General features: G+C 40.8%; 1 protein-coding gene across 3 annotated transcripts in view; it reads right to left on the bottom strand.

The window, feature by feature from the left end:
• mid2 (midline 2) overlaps positions 1-20,309 on the bottom strand; it is a 140,034-nt gene that overhangs the window by 52,334 nt on the left and 67,391 nt on the right. For all 3 annotated transcript variants that reach the window (XM_034883404.1, XM_034883403.1, XM_034883405.1), the window contains one exon: positions 16,254-17,134. In XM_034883404.1, the coding sequence (XP_034739295.1) occupies positions 16,254-17,078 (825 nt within the window). In that variant the 5' untranslated portion in view covers positions 17,079-17,134. The remainder of the gene's footprint in view (positions 1-16,253; positions 17,135-20,309) is intronic.

Raw genomic sequence — 20,309 nt, 5'->3', positions numbered from 1 at the left:
CTAGCAAAATGTGGTGTGGAATTAGGTAGAGAAGAGGAATTTATTTCATTTGACTGTGAAATGAATCGTGATCAGCTGTGTGACTGGTCAAAAAGTGAAAAAAGATTATATTTCAATGAAGGCGCGGAGCTGTAAAGCCAGTACCCACAGGAGATCACAGAGACGTGCCGTGTACACCCTCACAAATATAACAGCGTAATGAGAACCGCAGCTGACACAAAAACAAGCGGCTGCTGCATAAGATGTTTGCCAAGAGAAAAAAAAACAGACAACCTGATTGGTTATCTGGGTGCAGAGAGTGCAGAAAATCCCAAGATGAGGTGAGAAAGCTTTGTATATTTTGTATTAGTAAATATTATGGATGCATGCCCAAGCATAAACAACCTCATGTTGGTTTTTGCTCACTGGAGCCGGAGATTTCAGAGGCAATTTTATAGCAGCTTTGCAATTTTACATTGGCTCCATGAATACCAATACCATACCAACACCTTTTACTTGAATAAAAACATTCAGGATGGGCTTCTGATGAAGCACTATAATCCTAGGTGATTTAAACCCTGCGCAGCTTTGTACAAAAAGTTACCACAGAAGTGAGATACGCACAGCAGTGAGTTGCGCCCATTTGTTAGTAAGTTTAAAAAAGACTCCTTTTTAAGCCCTTAAGGCTTTGCGCACCAATACATCCCCGCAGATTGAGGAGGAGAGACAGAGATGTTGTGATATCAGAGAAGTCACATTTATGTGGAAGTGACAAATGTCTTGTTTGCCTAGTTACAAAGCAGATACAAATCTATGGGCATTGTTAAAAACTGTAACCTGGGTATCGTGACAATCTTTATTCTCGCAGACTAGATTAATTGGCCCTCTCTGGTTTGTCACTTCCACATTATGCTTGCTCTCTCACATTCCATTTTATTACTAAAGAAAACATTATGGAAAGCCATTAGGAAAGACTGATAGAGAACAGCTGGTGCGGTATTCCCATTAGATACTGTGATTTAGAGCTGTTTGCCTGTGAAAACACAATGAATAACTGAAATGACAGTTGTGAAGTTTTCATCACGGCCCCACAGCTTTGAGAGTCCTTGTCAGTGTTTTACTATATCACTCGTGGCAAAGTGATGCACCAGATGATCTCACGTCCAACACGTTGACCCAAAGCACATTTGCGATTGTGAAAAATTCATGTGCACTTCAGAAACACTGGATAGGCACAGCTTTCTGGTTGAGAGGGTACGTGTTCCTTAAACCCATTTTCCCCTTCTGAGACGAGAGTGCATAGGTAGTAGAAACTGATGCAGGCAGAAGAAGAGATTTTCTCTGAATGGTATCACCATCACCATCACCATCATAATCATCTTTTTCTATTGCATCGTTGTAATCTATCTTTCTGTGCACAACATGTACACTGGAAATGACAGCTACTCTCTCTGTGTTTCCAAAAACACAGAAATACTATAGTAGAGCCGATTGAATTTCTACAGACGTGTTGCTGTAGCAGCATTGTCACATATTAGGGAAATATGCGTATTTGCGTTCTCACAGAGAGTTATATAAGAAGGTCAATAACACTCTCATGTCTGTACAATAAATATGTAGCTGGAGCCAGGAGCTTTTTAGCTAAGCTCAGCATAAATAAAGGAAGCAGGAGGAAACAGCTAGCCTGGCTCTTTCCAAACATAACATAATTTGCTAAACAGCATCTCCTAAATTAATTAGCACATTAATTAACACATCACAGCTTGTTTGTTTAATACGTACAAAAGTTGTGGTGTAAAAACGACAATTTACCATTTTATGGGGGTGGTATTGATCTTCCCATTTAACTCTTGAAAGCCAATAAGCACATTTCACTACATTGTCAAACTTCTGCTTTGAACAGCATTTCTGCACAGTCTGAAGTCTATCTATTATCTATTCCCTATTTTCCTCGGTGACAGCTGAAGCTTCACCTGTGGGTCAGCTGGAGGCCAGACGCAAGGTCTTCTCATTTAAATCTTAAGTGATGGTAAAACATTAAACGTCATGGAATCCTTGTAGCTTCTCTTTCTATGGCCGGACTATTTGCTCGTTTCCCTGGTACTTCTGATCTCTCATCCCCGCTTTTCTACAATGTCAGCTGTCACCCTCTCCTAATTTCTTCCTCAACCCTAACCGTCGTCATCTTGTCCTTCATTTCTTTATTCTGGTTTTTTAATAACCTGTAAAAACTGAATAACTGTGACAAGTAGAATCCTGTCTCTAAGGCGTAGTGCTATCTCTACTTCTCAAATTTTAAAATGTTTTACTAGGCTGGTTACCAAAAGATAGCAGACGTAACAACTTTGGCTGCCATAGCAAATAGAAGTCCAACTTGAAATGACACGTTTATATTCAATCTTTAATAATTGAAAATCTACTAAATCAATCTACCCTCTCTTTGGACTTCTTTTTGCTGTACATGCCCTCTTTTAAACGTTCAGTAACAGGGATAATAATGTGGTGAGACTAACACTTTCCAAGCTAAATACTTGTCAGCTTCTAGTTAAACCTCCAGAGGAGTTCATCTGAGCTCATAGACTACAGAACTGGGGGTTGGTTCTGCGAGTGTGTGATAACGTTATGAGCAAGGTTATGAGGTTCAGAGGCAGCGAACGCCTCGTTTCTGAAAGCATATGACATTAATGCAACCAGTGGGAGGGTAAACACACTCATTTATGCAACGTGTACTTAAAACACACACAGAGGAGCACATGTCATGACGTGTGTCGAAATTAAACCTGAGATGCCGCATGCTCAAGGACATCTAATGCAAAATGTATATCATTACTGACGCATTCTTTTTGGTGGAAAAGAAAAAAACAGAAGGCTCTGACTTAAAGCAACTGGGATTCTAAGCTGCTTTTAGGGCAATCTCAAATATAGCTTCCAACAAAAAAACAAAAAAACGTCCTCTCTAAGATTTTTGCTTATCTTGACAGATCTCTGTGCAATTTTAACTCATTCTGCCACAAATATACTTCTCCATTTCCGCGTCTCTTGGATTAAAAACCTTGCTTTTGCAATAACCAGATTGTTCAGCAGTTAATAACCAAGTGACTTATCCAATGGATTCCCTGGGCTCTGTATTTTAGGGAATACATGTTTGAAATTGACTTGCAGTACATTAAGGGCAAGTTGAAAAAAGCACAATTGGAGTTATTAATGGAAACGGCAGCTTTATGTCTACTGCTGTTTCAGCGGTATTGAATGTGATGGTAGATAATCCCAAACAGAGACCTGTTTGAGAGAAACGGTGAGATTTCCACCCTGAAGCGTTTTATCTTGCCCACCACAGTGTGACCCCCTACTGAGCCCGGCAGGTATTGAAATGTAGAACAGAAAAAGACTCTGACTCTCATCTTCCCAGGCTGCAGCAGGCAACGTGCAACAAATCAGACAATTACATACACACAATATACAATCAAATGAAGTCAAAGCCTGCATAAACTCCTCTCCTCCCTGTCACACAGTGGCAGTGTGCAGTGACAAACAGAAAGACTCTATTAGAATCAAAGTGGATCTGTCCATCCTAACAGATTCCTCCAAGGTGGGCAAAGTGATTTACTCTATCTCTTCTATACTTTGCCTTATCTAATTGGACTGACCATGCCTAGGAAGCAGGCCAGTAAATCATGTCACTATCAAGTATTTATAGATGAGGTCATGTAACTCTAGTGCTGATAGCAGCTACATAACATCTATATGTGACACCTGTTACTGTGTAACCAGCTGCTGGCAGGATGCCTAAAAAAATAGATGGACACTGCAACATGAGGAGTATGAGCAAAAAGAGGATCAAAGCTAAGTGAGAGGCAGAGACAATGACAACAGGAAGCAAAAAAATATATTACTAATGCCCACATACACATGACATCCTAAGGCATATTGCGTTGATTATGACATGTTACAACACCATGGATTCACATGCTGAGAATCACAGCTCCAGCTTATTTAAGGAAATGAAAAATCTTAAAGGGTGACAGTTCAAGTGGAGAATCATATAACCCGAGCTGTGGCTCAGCTTCACTGCTTTGCATCCCTGATTTGGCCAGACACCAGAGTTATAGCGCAGGGAACCACTCTGGACAGAGTCACGATGGGAACAAGGCTCGCCTCAAACAGGGGAAACACATTCCCTGCGTTCCTTTGACTCTGCGGGGTTGGATCTCTGGCGTCGCTATCTAGAACAGGCATTCCTCTTGGTACGACTCCCCGTGGAGTTGAACTTCCTTTGCGTAACCCGAGCTAAAAAGAAACTTGCAAAACAGTGACATCAGACTAAAAAGGATGAAGTTCAGTATTTGAAATTTTTTACATCCACACTTATCAAAAATCCTACCTAATCAAAAACAAGCAGCTGTATACTTCCTTAAGTATACAATATACACTTGGTTGATAATACACACGTTTGCTCAGTACCTCTACATGCACTAAATGGAGAATTGTCAGAATGAGGGCCATGGAAAGCTCCCCAAGCAGTTGGGGGTTCGGTGCCTTGCTCAAGAGCACCTTGCCAGTGCCCAGGTGGCAAACTGGCACCTCTCCAGCTACCAGTCCACCAGGGACCAGTCCAGCGACCCTCCGGTTCCAAACCCAACTCCTACTGACTAAGCTACTGCAACCCCATTGAATTGAATGAATAAAACCAAACAGATATTTTTTTCCTCTATCTTCTCACTGAGGTTGGGTTATAGGACAATGCAGGTAGTGCTATTAAACACAGAGATGGCATGTTTGCAATCTCTGTGATATGACATGAACAAGCTCCAGGTGACTCAAGTTTTCCAAAAGTTAATTCACTGTCATATTGTCCTGCTGCTCCTCCTCTTATTTTTTTGCTCCTGTGGCAGAATACTTTCCAAAATCTAGTAAACTTAAATAACCTGTAAATCTTGGACTAACACTACCAGATGTCTGGTGTCCCTCACAGACGCGGGTCAACTTGCGGTCAAGAGTTCATGCTGTGGAGAAATGCAGCCCTGAACGGCTGAACACAAGCAAGCAGAGACTATATTTTAAATGTTTAATCTAAACACACTTTCTGTATTTTGTGCCAAAAACAATAGCTGCATTTTCTCAACAGATTGACTTTTATTTTCGGGTTCAGCTCCAATATGGACGGTTTTGGAACATTAATATTCACAGTGGATGGGTAATTACAATTTTAAAGACATTCAATACTTAATGATAAAAGCCATACATGTAACCGCTTAAAATACAAATCAATTCAGAATAAATTAAAAACTTTAATTTACACTGGCACAAACATCCAAACCAAAAACGATTCTGCAGTAACAATATGTTACACAGCTTTCAAGCGGCAAATTTTAGATCTTATATGCAGCACTTTCTAGCTTTCCACACTCCGTATGTCACTGTGTTAGACAATGGTGCTCACCGTTTTTGTGTGTGTGTGTGTGTGTGTGTGTGTGTGTGTGCAAGTGTGTGTTTTGAAACTGAATTTGCATGTTTTAGCAAGCAAAAGATTAATGGGAATGGAATGAAGAACATTTGTGTCCAAGGCAGCTGTGTCTGAGACAGAACAAGATGCTTGAGAACAGTGTGCAAGACTGAAATTCTCCTCAGCCAGCCAAACAACGCACACATGCTTAGAAATCCATTTCAAGAACTTTGTGCCAAAGAAAAAGTATGGATGGGAATAACTTTATGCAAGAGAGATATGTAACACAAATTTGTAATACAAAGATGGGACAAGGCAAAAAAAGATATGTATCCTCAAAATTTCAACAAATATGACATGTTCAAACATCTTAAACATTGTTGCATATTGCTTAAACCTTGCAACCACTTGGGTTTCCCCGTGTATCTTTCCATTTTACAAAAGGATTTCTATAAAAGGATTTTACTCAAATCTGAATAACCCATGTTGAATTTGGAAACTGTAGGAAAACGGTTTACCTGCCATATTTCACCTTTCTCTCTCTTAACTCTTGTGATTTTGAACTAAGCCAATTGATTCATGACTGACCAGGCCTAGAAGGATGCGATTATTCACTGTTACTGTAATAGGATTGCCTAAGCTGTCTTGTTGCAGGTTGACATGAAAGCCTAAAACTTAACTCAATTTGTTAGATGATGTTCAACCTGGTGTAACTGTAAGCAGATAGGCAATATTGGTTTCTCAGCTTACTTCATCCAGTTTGGTCATTTGCTGCTCTTAACACCCAGTGTCATTGAGTTCTTTAGCTCCATTTTGAACGGAAAATGATGTGTTTTACATTACAAAAAGTTGCAACAGTAAAGCTGCTAAAAAGGAAACCAGGTGTCTCGGAGACAAAGCTGAAGTGGACAGAGCTACGGCCTTTAAACAGGGAAAGCACTCCACAATGAGAATGTACGATGAGAAGCGACTATCACCAAGTAGTTTCCAAGATCAGAGGGAACGGAGCAAATGAGGCTCATTCGGCTTCCAGTTATCAGTCTAGATGAGTCACATTGAATTTAAAACACCACAAAAATCAAAAAGATTTGATAATATAATTTGACACCACAATGTAGAGTTCCCATCCAGAGATGATCAAGGCAAAATACCTAATGGGTGCTTTCATTTTCAATCCTTCAGCTGCCACTTCCATCATTGAAGGAGATTTTTTACAGGTTTAGCTAGTAATGTAGAGTCCGCTACAGTCCCATCTAGTGCTACCATTTTCTGGTGTGACCAAAACCTTTAAACTTGCATTTATTAATGCTAAAAGTTATAACCACCTTATAAAGTTATTATGGTGGACATGTTGGAATATAGTTGCCTATTTATGTGTCAAAAACACACGGAGCAACATTAGCAATTTCAAATGCTTTTAGCTCTGTTTTGGTATGCACCAACTCCACTATGTTCACCAGCTATGTGCTTTGCACGTCTGCTGTCTAGTGCTGGGCAGGTAGGCAGGTACTATAGCTGAAAGAGACACTGATGGTGAGAGGGAACCAAAACAGTGTATTCATAAAGCTGAGGGGAACTGCAAACTCAGGTGTGCCACTATTAATATAAAATATTCATAAAGCAGCTTTAAAGGCACACTTTTAAGATCAAGAAGTGCATATTTAATTTCAGAGCAAAGAAGGTAAGCATGAAATGACATGATAAGAATACATGATTATTTTATTAAACTGACTGAGTTGTTATAGCCATTTAAATGCTTGAAATTCACCCTTCAACATTAAGATAATAGATAATAGATAACTCAATCCTCAAAACTATTGTTAACCTATGATTACTGTTACACGGGTGCCTCTCAGAGAACCAATGGGGTCATTTTAAGTTTGGGGACAAATCAGAGGTCCCCGTTGTCCTAAGGCCAGTGAACACGTGCTGTTCATCTCACACTGGTGTTGTTAGCTTTAAGTCTCTGCCAAGCCCCGATACACTGTTCCTGCCTGGCAGCCTCACAACAGGACGCAGAACTCATCACGTACACATCAGAACACACATACTTCTGTGTATGTGTGTGTGTGTGTGTGTGTGTGATAAAGAAATTCAGAAGTTGGATGCTGACTGACAGTCCTGACTCAGTATAAATATTCCTGTTATCCTTCATTGTCTTGTCCACTGTCCCCCAAGCTGCAAACCCAAACAGCTTCTGTGAGACTCAGGCTGTGATTTATCCGTTTGACTGGGAAATCTCTAGTATGATTAAAATTTGTAGAATTTGATCTAGCCTACAAAATGTAATGTTCATAGACTGCATGTGTCATCAGTTTCCTCAAACAGAGTCCCTCCCTTTCCCTCATATAAAAATGAGATCTGAGCCAGGGATTGTTGCAGATTAATACTAGGGAGTGTTTACTCATCAGATATTACAGGCAAATAATGTAGCTATAAGAAGGGCTGGAACCAAAATGCTTAGAAGCCAGTGGAAAAAAACATCAGCATAGCAAGAAGAGTTTCCACTGTTAATTAATGTGTAAATCCTCTTTTGCAGTGGTGTGTAGCTGCCAGTCATTGACAAAAAGACATATACAGACTTTATGATCTGCTGTCCATTATGACGAACCATGTACATGAATACAGCAACTGTAAAAAAAGAATTATATCAACAATTTTAAGACCAGAAACAACAAAGACATGAACTCATTCTGGCACAATTGAATGCAATGTAAATAAACTTATAAATGTTTGTATGGTAGACACCACAGGAATACAAAAGTTGTATTTATCAGCTGCTTAGTCAAAATGATTTCCTTGTCTGTCAACAGTCAGAAGCTCAGCTAAGCTTTGCTATGTTGTCAATTTCTTACAACTTTACACTAAAATACACACAGCACAAGCCTTCAAGTGCTTGAATTCCATTTTAAGCCTTGTAAAAACAGAAGAAAAAGAGGTGACAAAAAGGAAAATAAAAAAGAAAGACAGGAAAGAAGAAAAATCTAGCGAGGTTCAAACAGCATGGATTTAGAGGGCAGATACTGTATACAGTATGAGGCTGATGGTCTTAAATATTTTGTGCAGATTTTCAGTGTTTTTGAAGTTTACTATTTTCATGCTTAAAAATCCAGTTTACTCCTTGGGAGTGTGAAAAATCCCTTTAAACAAGATTTAGTACATGGGACACTAAAATGATAAGGAAATTATGTAAGGCTTGCAGACTAAGCATACATAGCAGGAAAGACCGTGGGAGCGGCAAAGTTATTTAAATGTAATGCTATTGAGTGAGTAGATTATTAAGTATAAGGTGCAAAGTTTCTACTAAGACCTGAGAACGTCACTTTTACACAGATACACATTTACAGATACAACTCTTGGAAGTAACCCTTTGAATGTAGCTAATCAATTCCAACATGGATCACATAGCAGTGAATTGGCATCATACTGTTTACGGTAGCTACCTAACCTGAATATAATATAACAAGGATCCAGCTACACAAGGGAACGCTGCTCACATTTTATGGAAGAAAAGTGATAGGATGTATAATGGATAAATGGGAATGGAAAAATTTGTACATCACTCTCAAGCATACACTACACACAAAACTCAAAGATAAGTAAAGTCGGTAATATCCCTATTTCTGCATTGCATTGTATCACTGCTGACACCAAAGCTCTTAAAAGCTTTCCACTTTCTTTCTGCATAAATTGTGCATAAGCATGATGCAGAGCCAGGGAGTGATTTGATACGTTGGTTTTTTTTCATGACCCATTAAATGTTATGATGTGCTGGTGTGACATTTTTTTTCCAATGCATGGTGCGTTGACAGTAGTGAAGTATAGCCAGTCACATGCACGTACGCACACACACACACGCGCGCACGCACGCACGCACGCACGCACACTTCACAAGCACGCATGCACACGCACACACTACCTGATAGGCATGTTAATGCACATAGGCACAGAAGAGGCGCACACAATCTCTGAAAGCTTTCTACAACCTTGGTGGTTCCGTCAGCATGACTAAGTGTGCTCCATCTTACACTGGTCTCAAGAAACAGCCGTAATTTCCCCCGGCATCCAACACTCACCTCCCAATCACTCCACACATGTCAGAGCTAATAGCATCTGCTTCGACACACATGCACACCCACATGTGCTGGCAGGCACACCTGTAGATACTGCACACAGGTGCACAAATTTAAAGGCAATCATATACCCTCCTACACACAAACACACTGGAGGGCTGTGAGTCTCTCTCTCACCAGCAATCTGCTCCTGCAGCAGCATAGTTGGGATTGTGGGCGACTGCGGGCAGAGGAGGGGTGTTACCTAAAACGAGGCTGACTGGCCAGGGGCAAAGTGAAGGAGGGGGAGGAGAGAGAGAAACAGAGAGCAGCTGGGAAGGATGATGTGTAAGTGGCTGCATGCAAAAGTGAGAGAAATATAGTGACAGAGGCAGAGGACAGCAGCAAGAGAATGGGGAGAGGCTGTTTATGACAGGAAAAGAATGAGAAAATTGTACGAGTCAGAAAGAGTTGGGTGTGCAAGCTGAAGTCTTATATAAATCTTAAATACTTAACATTGAGGTCTTTTCATGTCCTCTTAAAATAATTACTATCTGTGTTTAGCGTACATCAGATAGCTGAGCTGAATTCTATTTTTGCACATGTGCCTGCATCTGTGTGTGTAAACAGTCAGGAAGTACAAGTAAGTTTGTGGGTGTGGATGGGATTGAATGCAAATGACTGTGTGTGTCTGTCTGTGAGTGCTGATGCACAAGCTCGCCTCTGGATTTAGCAAAGCAAATGGGTGTAAATACAGCGGGACTGGATTCAGCAGAAGGAGTTGGGGTGATGCACACATTGCGCAGAAAAATAGTAAGAGAGTGCCTTAAGGAGCTTAAATGGGGGAAAATAGAAGATATGAGGAGTGGTGGGGGTAGAAGGATAAAAACGGTAGGGATAAAGGGAAAGAAGCAGGGCTGGAGGGACTAAAGGAAATTTAGAGAGGGAAGAGTTAGAGAGCAAAAGGGTGGAGAGGAGAGGGGAGAGGGTGTGGTGTCAGTACGCTATGACTTGCCTCTTCCGTAACAAGAATTAATCCAATAATCGCTTGGAAATGTTTTGCATATTTCTTCATTTATCTGATGTACATAACAGACTAGTATCTGCTTCAAGTATGCGTGAGATCTGTCAAGACCTTGGAGACACACACACATGCGACAACAAATTCCATTGATGTTGAGTCAGTGCTCATGTGACGCCACAGAGAGGTGACGATCCAGAGTCTAAGTTTATCAGACTCTTATTTCAAGTGTTGCCATGTCTCATGTCTGTGCCGCTCAGCACACTTAATGCACACATACTTCAAACACCCAAAAGCCTGATAGTCAGTAAACTAACTGCCAGCAATGGAAAAGAGAAATACTTCTTTTGCTTGTGATGTGATCCATTTATCACCATTTCCCATTTTCTTCAGTCTTTGTTCTGTTTATTCCTCATCTTGCTTTCTCTCTCCTGGTCCTTTGGCTTCTCCCTTAACACCAATTTTTATTTAGGTGTCTCACAATTAATCAAAAAATGACTACTTCTCTTTAGGTGTTGAGAGAAAGTGAGTGAAACATGTGGGCAGAAAAAAAGTATGTGGCTTAAAAAAAACACTGTCACACACGTTAAACACATAAAACAAAATTAGGTCAAATTACACAGATTGCATAGAAATAAATGAATCAGTCGGTGAACAAATCACTAAAAGCCCTGGATGAGAAATTATTTTTCTGGCTTGCACATTGGCTAGCACAGCTCTGTCGAAAGTTTACAAAATCTGCCTAGCAGCACTTCTACAGCTCACTAATCAACACTTAAAATATCATTTGTTTATTCAGCACAAAAACGTATAAGCGTTAAACACCAATTTGCTGTTTCATGATGGATTATGTTATGGATATTGTGATGGAAGGTGATATTTCTTGGCAGGGAGCAGCAACTTATTGGTGACACTGCTACATTTGCTTCCAGTCAAGAAAAAGTCTAAATGCTAAGCTGAGCGGCTGCTGGCTCAAGCTACATATTCCATAACATTGTGAGAGCGATGTTAAGCCGACTTCCCAAAATCCCCAAAACACACAGATGCCAACATAAAATGAAACACAAAAGAACTTATTCTGAAACGGAAAAAAACAGATCCAATCTTCCAGGATTGGAAATTGGACTTCACACTATTTTAACCTCTTCTAGCTTGAGCATACCTGCCAATATATCAAAGAAAGCCCAATCCCCTAACAAAATAAAATGTGTAGTACTTCTGCCAAACCACTGCTTTGCATCTTTTCATTAATAAACCAAAGAAACCTCAACTTATTTTAGACTCTTGTTACGTGACCAGCCATGAACCTTGTGGTAGACATTTCACCCACATTGTTGCAATCACCTTTATACATTTGCCTCTAGTGTTACACTTGTTTCACCTTCTAGCATTGCATCACACATGTACAGTGGGGCTCGAAGGTTTGGGCAGCCCAGGTAAAAATTTGTATTAATGTGCATAAAGAAGCCAAGAAAAGGCATCAAATGACAGATTAGACATTCGTATAATACAGTATGTCACAAAAAGTTAGATTTTATTTCCATCATTTACACTTTCAAAATAACAGAAAACAAAAGAAATTGCATCTGCAAAAGCTTTGGTCCTGCAGAGTTTTTAGCATGCACCGCCCGCTTTGGAAAGCTGAGATCTGACAGCGTCATGGATTGTTCTCAATCATCGTCTGGAAAGACCAGATGATGTCAATCTTGAGGTTTTAAATGCCCAGACTCATCTGACCTTGCCCCAACAATCAGCACCATGGGTTCTTCTAAGCAGTTGTCTAGAAAACTGAAACTGAAAATAGTTGATGCTCACAAAGCAGGAGAAGGCTACAAGAAGATAGCAAAGCGTTTTCAGATGCCGATATCTTCTGTTTGGATGTAATTAAGAAATGGCCATCATCAGGATCAGTGGAAGTTAAAGCAAGATCTGGAAGACCAGGAAAAATATCAGACAGAACAGCGCGCAGGATTGTAAGAAAAGCAAGTCCAAACCCACGTTTGACTGCACAATCCATCCAAAAGGACTTGGCAGACACTGGAGTTGTGGTACACCATTCCACTATAAAGAGATACTTGTACAAATATGGTCTTCATGGAAGAGTCATCAGACGAAAACCTCTTCTACATCTACTTCTGTGGATCGATGAGGTTAAAATAGAACTTTTTGGCCGGAATGAGCAAAGGTACGTTTGGAGAAGAAAGGGCAGAGAATTTAATGAAAATAACTTTTGTCCAACTGTTAAGCATGGGGGTGAATCAATCATGCTTTGGGGTTGTATTGCAGCCAGTGGCACGGGGAACATTTAACACGAGTAAAAGGAAAAATTGATTCAATAAAATTGTAGCAAATTTTGGATGCTAACTTGATGCCATCTGTGAAAAAATTGAAGTTAAAGAGAGGATGGCTTCTACAAATGGATAATAATCCTGAACACACCTCAAAATACATGGTGGATTACATCAAGAGGCGTAAACTGAAGGTTTTGCCATGGCCTTCACAATCTCCTGACCTCAACATAATTGAAAATCTATGAATGGACCTTTAAAAGAGAAGTGCGTGACAAACAGCCCAGAAAACGCAAAGAACTGAAAGACTTTTGTAAGGAAGAATGGGCGAAGCTACCTCAAACAAGAATTGAAAGACTCTTGGCTGGCTACAAGAAGTGTTTCCCAGCTGTGATACTTGCCAAAGGGGGCAGTACAAGGTTTTAACTCTGCAGGGTGCCCAAACTTTTGCAGACGCCATTTTTTTGTTTTCTGTTATTTTAAAAGTGTAAATGACGGAAATAAAATCTAACTTTTTGTGACATATTATACGAATGTCTAATCTGTCATTTGATGCCTTTTGGAGATTTTTCCATTTTTTCTTGGCTTCTTTATGCACATTAATACAAATTTTTACCTGGGGTGTCCAAACTTTTGAGCCTAAAATCCTGTGCTGAAGACACACAACAGACACTTCAGTTTCTCAATTTTGTCTACCCAGCCTCTGATAGTGGATGTTAGGCTGCCATAAAATTACACTCTAATGAGCCACATACACTTTCAAAACAGCAGGTGATGAGACATTCACTGCTACATCAGAATGTATCTTAGCTGGAAGTGGTTTCAGTGGATCCGATTTTGTGAAAACAAACACAAATCTAAAGTATACTGCCTTTAAGCTGCAGTCTTTTAAGAATATCAAAGTTAAACCCTATTACCAAGGTCTGCTAATTATAAGATACAAATGTCTTTGCTTCTGAGCAAAGACCTCTGCTTAGCTGCTGCCTGGTGAATTAAATCACTTCTGTTCACTTTGGCACATTCAGACTTTTACAACACTGGCAGTTGTTGTGATTTTCTCTACCAAAATAGCCACCCTCCTTGCCTGAGGGAAGCTTACCTTTCCCTTAATGTGTGAGAAATCATCTCCTGACAGAGTAGCCCGTAGCATGCACAGCAGACAAAGGAAATAAAGTGAAGGGTAATCCAGAGGTCAAATATCAAATGGAGTGAGGCAGGGGACAAACCAAGGCTACGGATTGTAATTATTTAGCAGAATTGACAAGTGGCCAATACTAAGAGTTGATTGGAGCAGTACAGAACACCAATCAATAGTTTCATATGACTGAAGAGACAACCACCAGTTTTTCAATGAATAGTGTTAAAAAGACACAGATGAAAAGGAGAATGCTAAGAAGAACCCACGCTTTTTTTTAGCTACATCTTGCATGATTAGCTTTGCAGAAATAGGACTTCATCTCCTCAGCCTTGCCATGAGTGAGAAGAAGATTATAAGTTAGCTGCCATTGGCACTAGTGAGCTGAGTTGGAACTCGGACTGGGGCTGGTCTCCTCCCAGATTTGGGGTAGATTGGGGATTTCAAAGTCAAGCAAGTTCAAAGCCTTGGCTGGGGAACGTTCAAAAGAACCACAGCCAGCCATGAAGTGGAGAGGAAAAGAGGGGGAGAGTGAGCTACTTACAGTAAACTCTCCCACAGTATGTAAGTCTGTAAAGAATGTGGTGACAGAAAGGGGGTGGGGGGTTAAAAAGGGTGAATGCTAGTCAAAATAAAATCCACGCTCCAGTGGTTTGAGTCGATGTGAGGTGCTGAGAAGGTGAAATTTTGCAGACATGTTTGTGCAAAACGGAAAGTGAGAGTCAAAGTTTTGGTAGCGGAAATCATCAATAATACAGAATGTGGGATTTCATTTTTACTGAATCACACAATGAGATGGCTTTTTGTTAAACATGGCATGTTAACAATGTCACTGGGAACATTGTTAACATATTCTTACACCCACACTTTTCGAAGGTAAGAGCCCGAATGTGAGATCATTAAAATGTACTTTCGTTGTGAAAAAAAACCAAGACAGATAACAGGCCCTAACACTGCAAATGTAGCACTTTTTTAGGTATCTATTTCGTCTCTGTGTGGTACACAATGCATTTAACCCTGGGGACAGAAAACACTATCGGAATTTGATCTAATTTAGATGACTATGAAAATTTACAGTTAAGTACAAATCATGTCTTCATTTAGGAGATGTATAATATAGTATTTTTACACAATGCAGTGTCAGAGAAAACCAAAAAAAAAACTATTAGCATCAAATTATATTTTTAGACATTAACAGTAAAGTTTTCTCTATCACACCACAGGAGTCTGGGTCTCTACATCTAAAATTCATGCCTCGGAAATATCACTATCTACATTCACACTTTCTGGTTTTACAGCTTAAATTTTTTGTGCAGAAATATACCTCCATAGAAAACAAAAGATAATCAAGAGGCAATTGCTATTAACATGGACCATTTATCTGTTAACTGGTTTGTGTTAACAATAGGGATGTGTATTAGCAGGGTAACCGTCATAAGACCTGACAACAATGAGTAAGGGATAACACACTAAGCCCATTCCCTTCCTTAGCAGTATGATGTCATGGGACTTAAAAATTACTTACAGAAGCTATCCCAAAATAATTATCCAACTTAAATATTCAACTCTTTTGACTGATGCTAGTGTAATATCAGTCACAATGCAAGTGTCGGTGATAATATTTCATTTTGGAAAACGACTGCATAAAGAGCTATGTAAACACAACCAAAGATGACTTGTGGTAAAGGTTTTTAGGCCAGCTGATGCGCCGGCTGCTTTAGGTCTTTAGTGGTGGAATTAGCACAAGCTAGTGCCTCTCTCTGTTGTTTTTCACCCTGATTCAGCAGTCCTGGACTTTACGCAGAGCCTCTGAAAGCTCAGTGGCCACAGGGAATGCCAGCTCATCGACTATTATAATGACGGCCTCCCTATTGCTCTCCGTCTCTCTCTGGCCTTCTCACCAGCACACCAGCCCAATTGTCTCTCTCATTCTTTCTGTTTGCCATCTGTCTTTCCTCCCTTCTTGCCGAACAAAGGCTAGTGTGAGTGTGTATGATGCAATTGTGGCATTGCTGAAAGTTCACTGTCAACAGAAATGCACAGAATGAACATCCCCAAGGTAGGAATGGATGGATTAAAGATATCAAACAAAGATATCACAATGAATGTTGCAGGCTATAAATGAGAACCTCTTTGTGAGGATGGGAATAGGCTTCAAAGATCAACTGTAAATCATCTGTATTTTTCCAATCAAATCTGGTTCCAGATGGTGACTTACCTTCCTTCAGTAACATGGAAGTCAAACAACAGAAGATTGGAGCAGTACACAGAAATTGTTGCTGATATGACATTATTGCATGCTTTGTGAACTGAAAAGAACACGCTATGGACTAACCTTGAGCTTATCAAAGCGTTCAGTGAGTGAGGACACCTGGTGCTCCCGGTGGCGCCCCACCAGCTTGCAGAGGGCACAAATGAGCTGGTCATCCACCAAGCAGTACATGTTGACCTTCTCATTCTCGTGCTCCAGGCAGGTAAGGCCGCGGATGTGAGTGTCTGGCACCGGCTCCACAAGGCGGTGGCTTGTGAACGGCTTCTTGTTAGGGTGTGTTGCGCGGAGGCAGCGGTCGCAGTACGATACCTCACACGTGACACACGTTTTGACAGCCTCACGCGGCGGATCTTGCTCACAGAACTGGCAGCTGATGCGTGGATCCATCTTAGCAACAACAGCTGGGCTGTGGTTTGCGTTGGTGTGGTTGGTGTGATTAGTGTGGTTGGCGTGCGGGTGGGAGTGGCTGGAAGTGGCCGGGCTGCCGCGGGCGCTGCTTCCACTTGTGCCACCACCACCGCCGCCAATTGTTCCAGCTATTGTACCGCTAATGGTGGCGGTGTAGGGCCGCTGCGGCTGCAGGCGCCGGCTCTCAGTGGGGGAATTGGGGCCGCTAAGAGAGGCCTTTTGAAAGCGGTCAATGATGTTCTGCAGCGTCACATTGCGCTTAAGGCCCTCCAGGCCGCGGTGATTCAGCGTGATGACGTAACGACAGGTGGGGCACTGAAAGGCCGATATGGACTCGAGGGGCTTGCTGGTGGAGCAGTGAGACACCAGGATGCGGTGAGCACAGTTGAAACACAGGCTGTGGGCACAGGGCAAAAGCAGAGGATCTTCAAACAACTCCAGGCAGATTGGGCAGGTCAGCTCAGACTCCAGTGTTTCCATCTTCAGTTGAACCAATCTAGAGGTGACATCAAATCCCACAAAAGCTGGCCAAGTACCTACATGAAGAAGAAAAAAAAGAAATGTTTCCAATATTTACACATTAAATGGGAACTTCAGCTTTACCGTAATTTTTTCATTTTACTGAATTGAACATGTTTGGGCCGTGTTTGGGCCTTGTTTTACTGAATTGAACAGTGTGAACTCTTCACAAGCCATCAATTTGCCCATTCACCCAATTTCAGATTTTAACTGAGTCATGAGATACTAGCTTCAGGTTGGGCAGAAAAATCATAACATCACAACAACACACACATCACATTTCATCACATTACATGTCATTTAGCTGACGCTTTTAACCAAAGCGACTTCCAATTGCTATATTTGTCAGAGGCCACATGTCTCTAAGTGTCTTGTTCAGAGACACATTGGTTGATGTATCGCAGTGGGATTTGAACCAGGGTCTCCAATTCCAAAGGCATGTGTCACTACCACTGCGACATCACCACCCTTCTTGTACTATTCTATATCAGTCGCTCAGCTTGCACAACTCTGCAGACTGGGCTTCCATGTTGCATCCTTTAACACACGATTCCTCTTGCAGAGCTGCAACAGAAGATGAGGAACGAATGAACTTTATCTTCCCTGCATGAACAGGGAAGATAAAGGTAAGTTCAATGGTAGGAGAGAAGTAAAAATCAATGGAGTGAAGAGATTTGTAAGTGAGGGAGAGACATATGTATATAAACTTGTAAAACAGAGTACCATTTCTGTTAAACTAACAGACTCTTAACCTTTAACTTTTCAATTCTTCCTCATACTTTTTACATCCATATTTCTCCAGCTCACCACTGACTGTCTATTTTTCATGGCTTGGATGGTAAGATCAGCTTGAATTATCTAGCAATAAACACTAAACTCCAGGGACATTTCATCTTTTAAAACATGATCAAAAACAACCATTTCAAGTGGGGCAGTGAAAACAGAGCCTGGGCTAAACAAGAAGATTGAGTTGAGATCCTCCGCTTCTTTCTCCAAGCCCTCTGAATCCCAGCACCTTGTGGCCTGCATATCAAGGTGTCTCCCCTGGGTGGCCTTAAAACCACTGAAATAAGAAATCACCCCCCACCCATCCCACCCTCGTGGATTTAGTGGCATAGCAGAGCAGCTTGCAGTGGCTCTATATCCTTTTAAAGAAACAAACCAGGCACTGTGAAACTACAGTAATAAACTAAACAACCCCAGATAGCTGACAGTGACAATTTCCTTAGTTGAGGTTGTTCCTGAAAAGACTGCCCTTGTCTCCCTCCGCGCCAGTCATACAGCATTTACTGATGACTGGGTTTTACTGGTTATGACTAATCAAAAAGTACCTACGTTTGGTACAGGGTTTAAAATCCTGTCTAGTAACCGGCATTCAGCTTCCTGGGTTTCCAACTGGATTCCAATCTTAACACCTATTACTTAAAATAAAGCAACTTTAAAAACAGTCACAGTCCGGCATTTCATTTTTGTCCCAGTATTTTTGATTGGCTGGCATTCCATACAGACACTGCTATGTCCTATACAGGGAAAGATCTTTTGAAAGCCCCAAAGATCGTGTTTAGTCCATCCTAATCTGCCGATTATTTTCTTCGATTATTATAAACTGTTGAAAAAATTGCAAAAAATATGTATTTACGATTCTCAAAGACCACAGGGATGTCTTCAATTTGCTTGTTTTGTCTGACCAACAGTTGCAAATCCTCACATTTTCAAAAGCTAAAACAACTGAAACGATTAGTCGATTATTAAAAAATTTCCCAATTAGTTTTCTGTCAATCTACTAATCAAATATTTTACCAATCCCTGCAGCTCTACTAACAACATCTATTGTTCATTTTGCAGCTTAAAGGTGTCGGAGTTTTGACCTTAACCAGTTGAGCCTGACTCCAGATGGATAATTAAATTTACTTGTTGTTAAAACATCATGCATCCTCAAGTGTGGCATTGTCCTCGTTTTGAATCTATGTAATTTTTCACATTCCAATATATTGAGTTAATTCTGCCATCCATAGCCCATTTGTAATAACTACATTGTGACACTATGCTCACTCGGCAGTGTGAATTCACTTGCATTGAGAACTACACAACTTCCCATAATCTCTGGGTGCAGCAAAGTACAAGCTGAAGACAGCACTATATAAAGACAAAAGCAGAGCTCAAAGGCTCAAACTCATTTGCACTCACAAAAGTCTCCTCCCTTCTGCTGCACCAGAAACCAAGCCTCGACACTGAGCTGTGTTCAAAGCAAACATGATTTGAGCAGCAGCTAAGTGCTTGGGAAAGCCACCCAACTAAAGAAAGTAGTTATATGCATGCAGCGAGTTCTTTACAAAGTTCATTATCTGTAAGGAAACAAATAACTTCTAACAGCCAATCCTGCTGATTAGGCCATTGTGTGTGTGTGAGGCAGCATATGCGTATTACATGTTAGGTATTTAAGAAAGCGGTGTGTATGTGTGCACATAACGTCCTCCAATATTCACCTTGGCTGCTATTTATCAGATGCTTTATGCGGTTGTTAACACACAGCCTGGCTGTGTAAGGGATACAAGAAAGAGAGAGAAAGAGTTCAGAGGCGAGTTACCGCAGAGCGAGCAAGCACGAGGTTCTGCTTCATCACGCCAACAATAAGTCTAATTTATCTCCACTGTATCAGCTAGTTGATAACCAGGGGCAGACGAATGAATAAAAACAACCTCCAGAGAAACAGGAAGTGGGGGGAGGTGATGAGGCCATACAAGGACAATCATTGAGACCATTTGATAACAAGAAAGGCCACTGGCCCCTCAGATTGTTGACTCAAGATACTCAAGATGACGTTAGATCTGCGTCCCATTTTTCTGTGGATTTTTTTTTAATCAGCAAGACAGACTATTTATTGCTACACAATTAAACAAGTAACTGATGTTAAAATATTCAAAGACAGTGAGATCAAATATTTTCACAAGGAATTACGTTCTCTGTCACTGAGAGCAGCTTAAGGATAAAGAACTGGTCAGCGCCATATGACTGCTGGTGAAATACGTCAACAACAGGAAACAAGGCACACGTTGATTATGCCTCGCAGGATACACATTGGTTGAAGATCATCAGGTCACTGCACGTCTATGTGAACTTTACTTGAGTAAAAAAATAAAAAGAAGAACAATTTATGTTCAGCACAGTACTGTCAAACATCACCGAGAAGAC

Source organism: Etheostoma cragini, chromosome 10 (genome assembly GCF_013103735.1).
Source record: "Etheostoma cragini isolate CJK2018 chromosome 10, CSU_Ecrag_1.0, whole genome shotgun sequence".
NCBI lineage: Eukaryota > Metazoa > Chordata > Actinopteri > Perciformes > Percidae > Etheostoma > Etheostoma cragini.
Note: the sequence above shows the minus strand (reverse complement) of the source record. Positions and strands in the feature narration are given on the sequence as shown.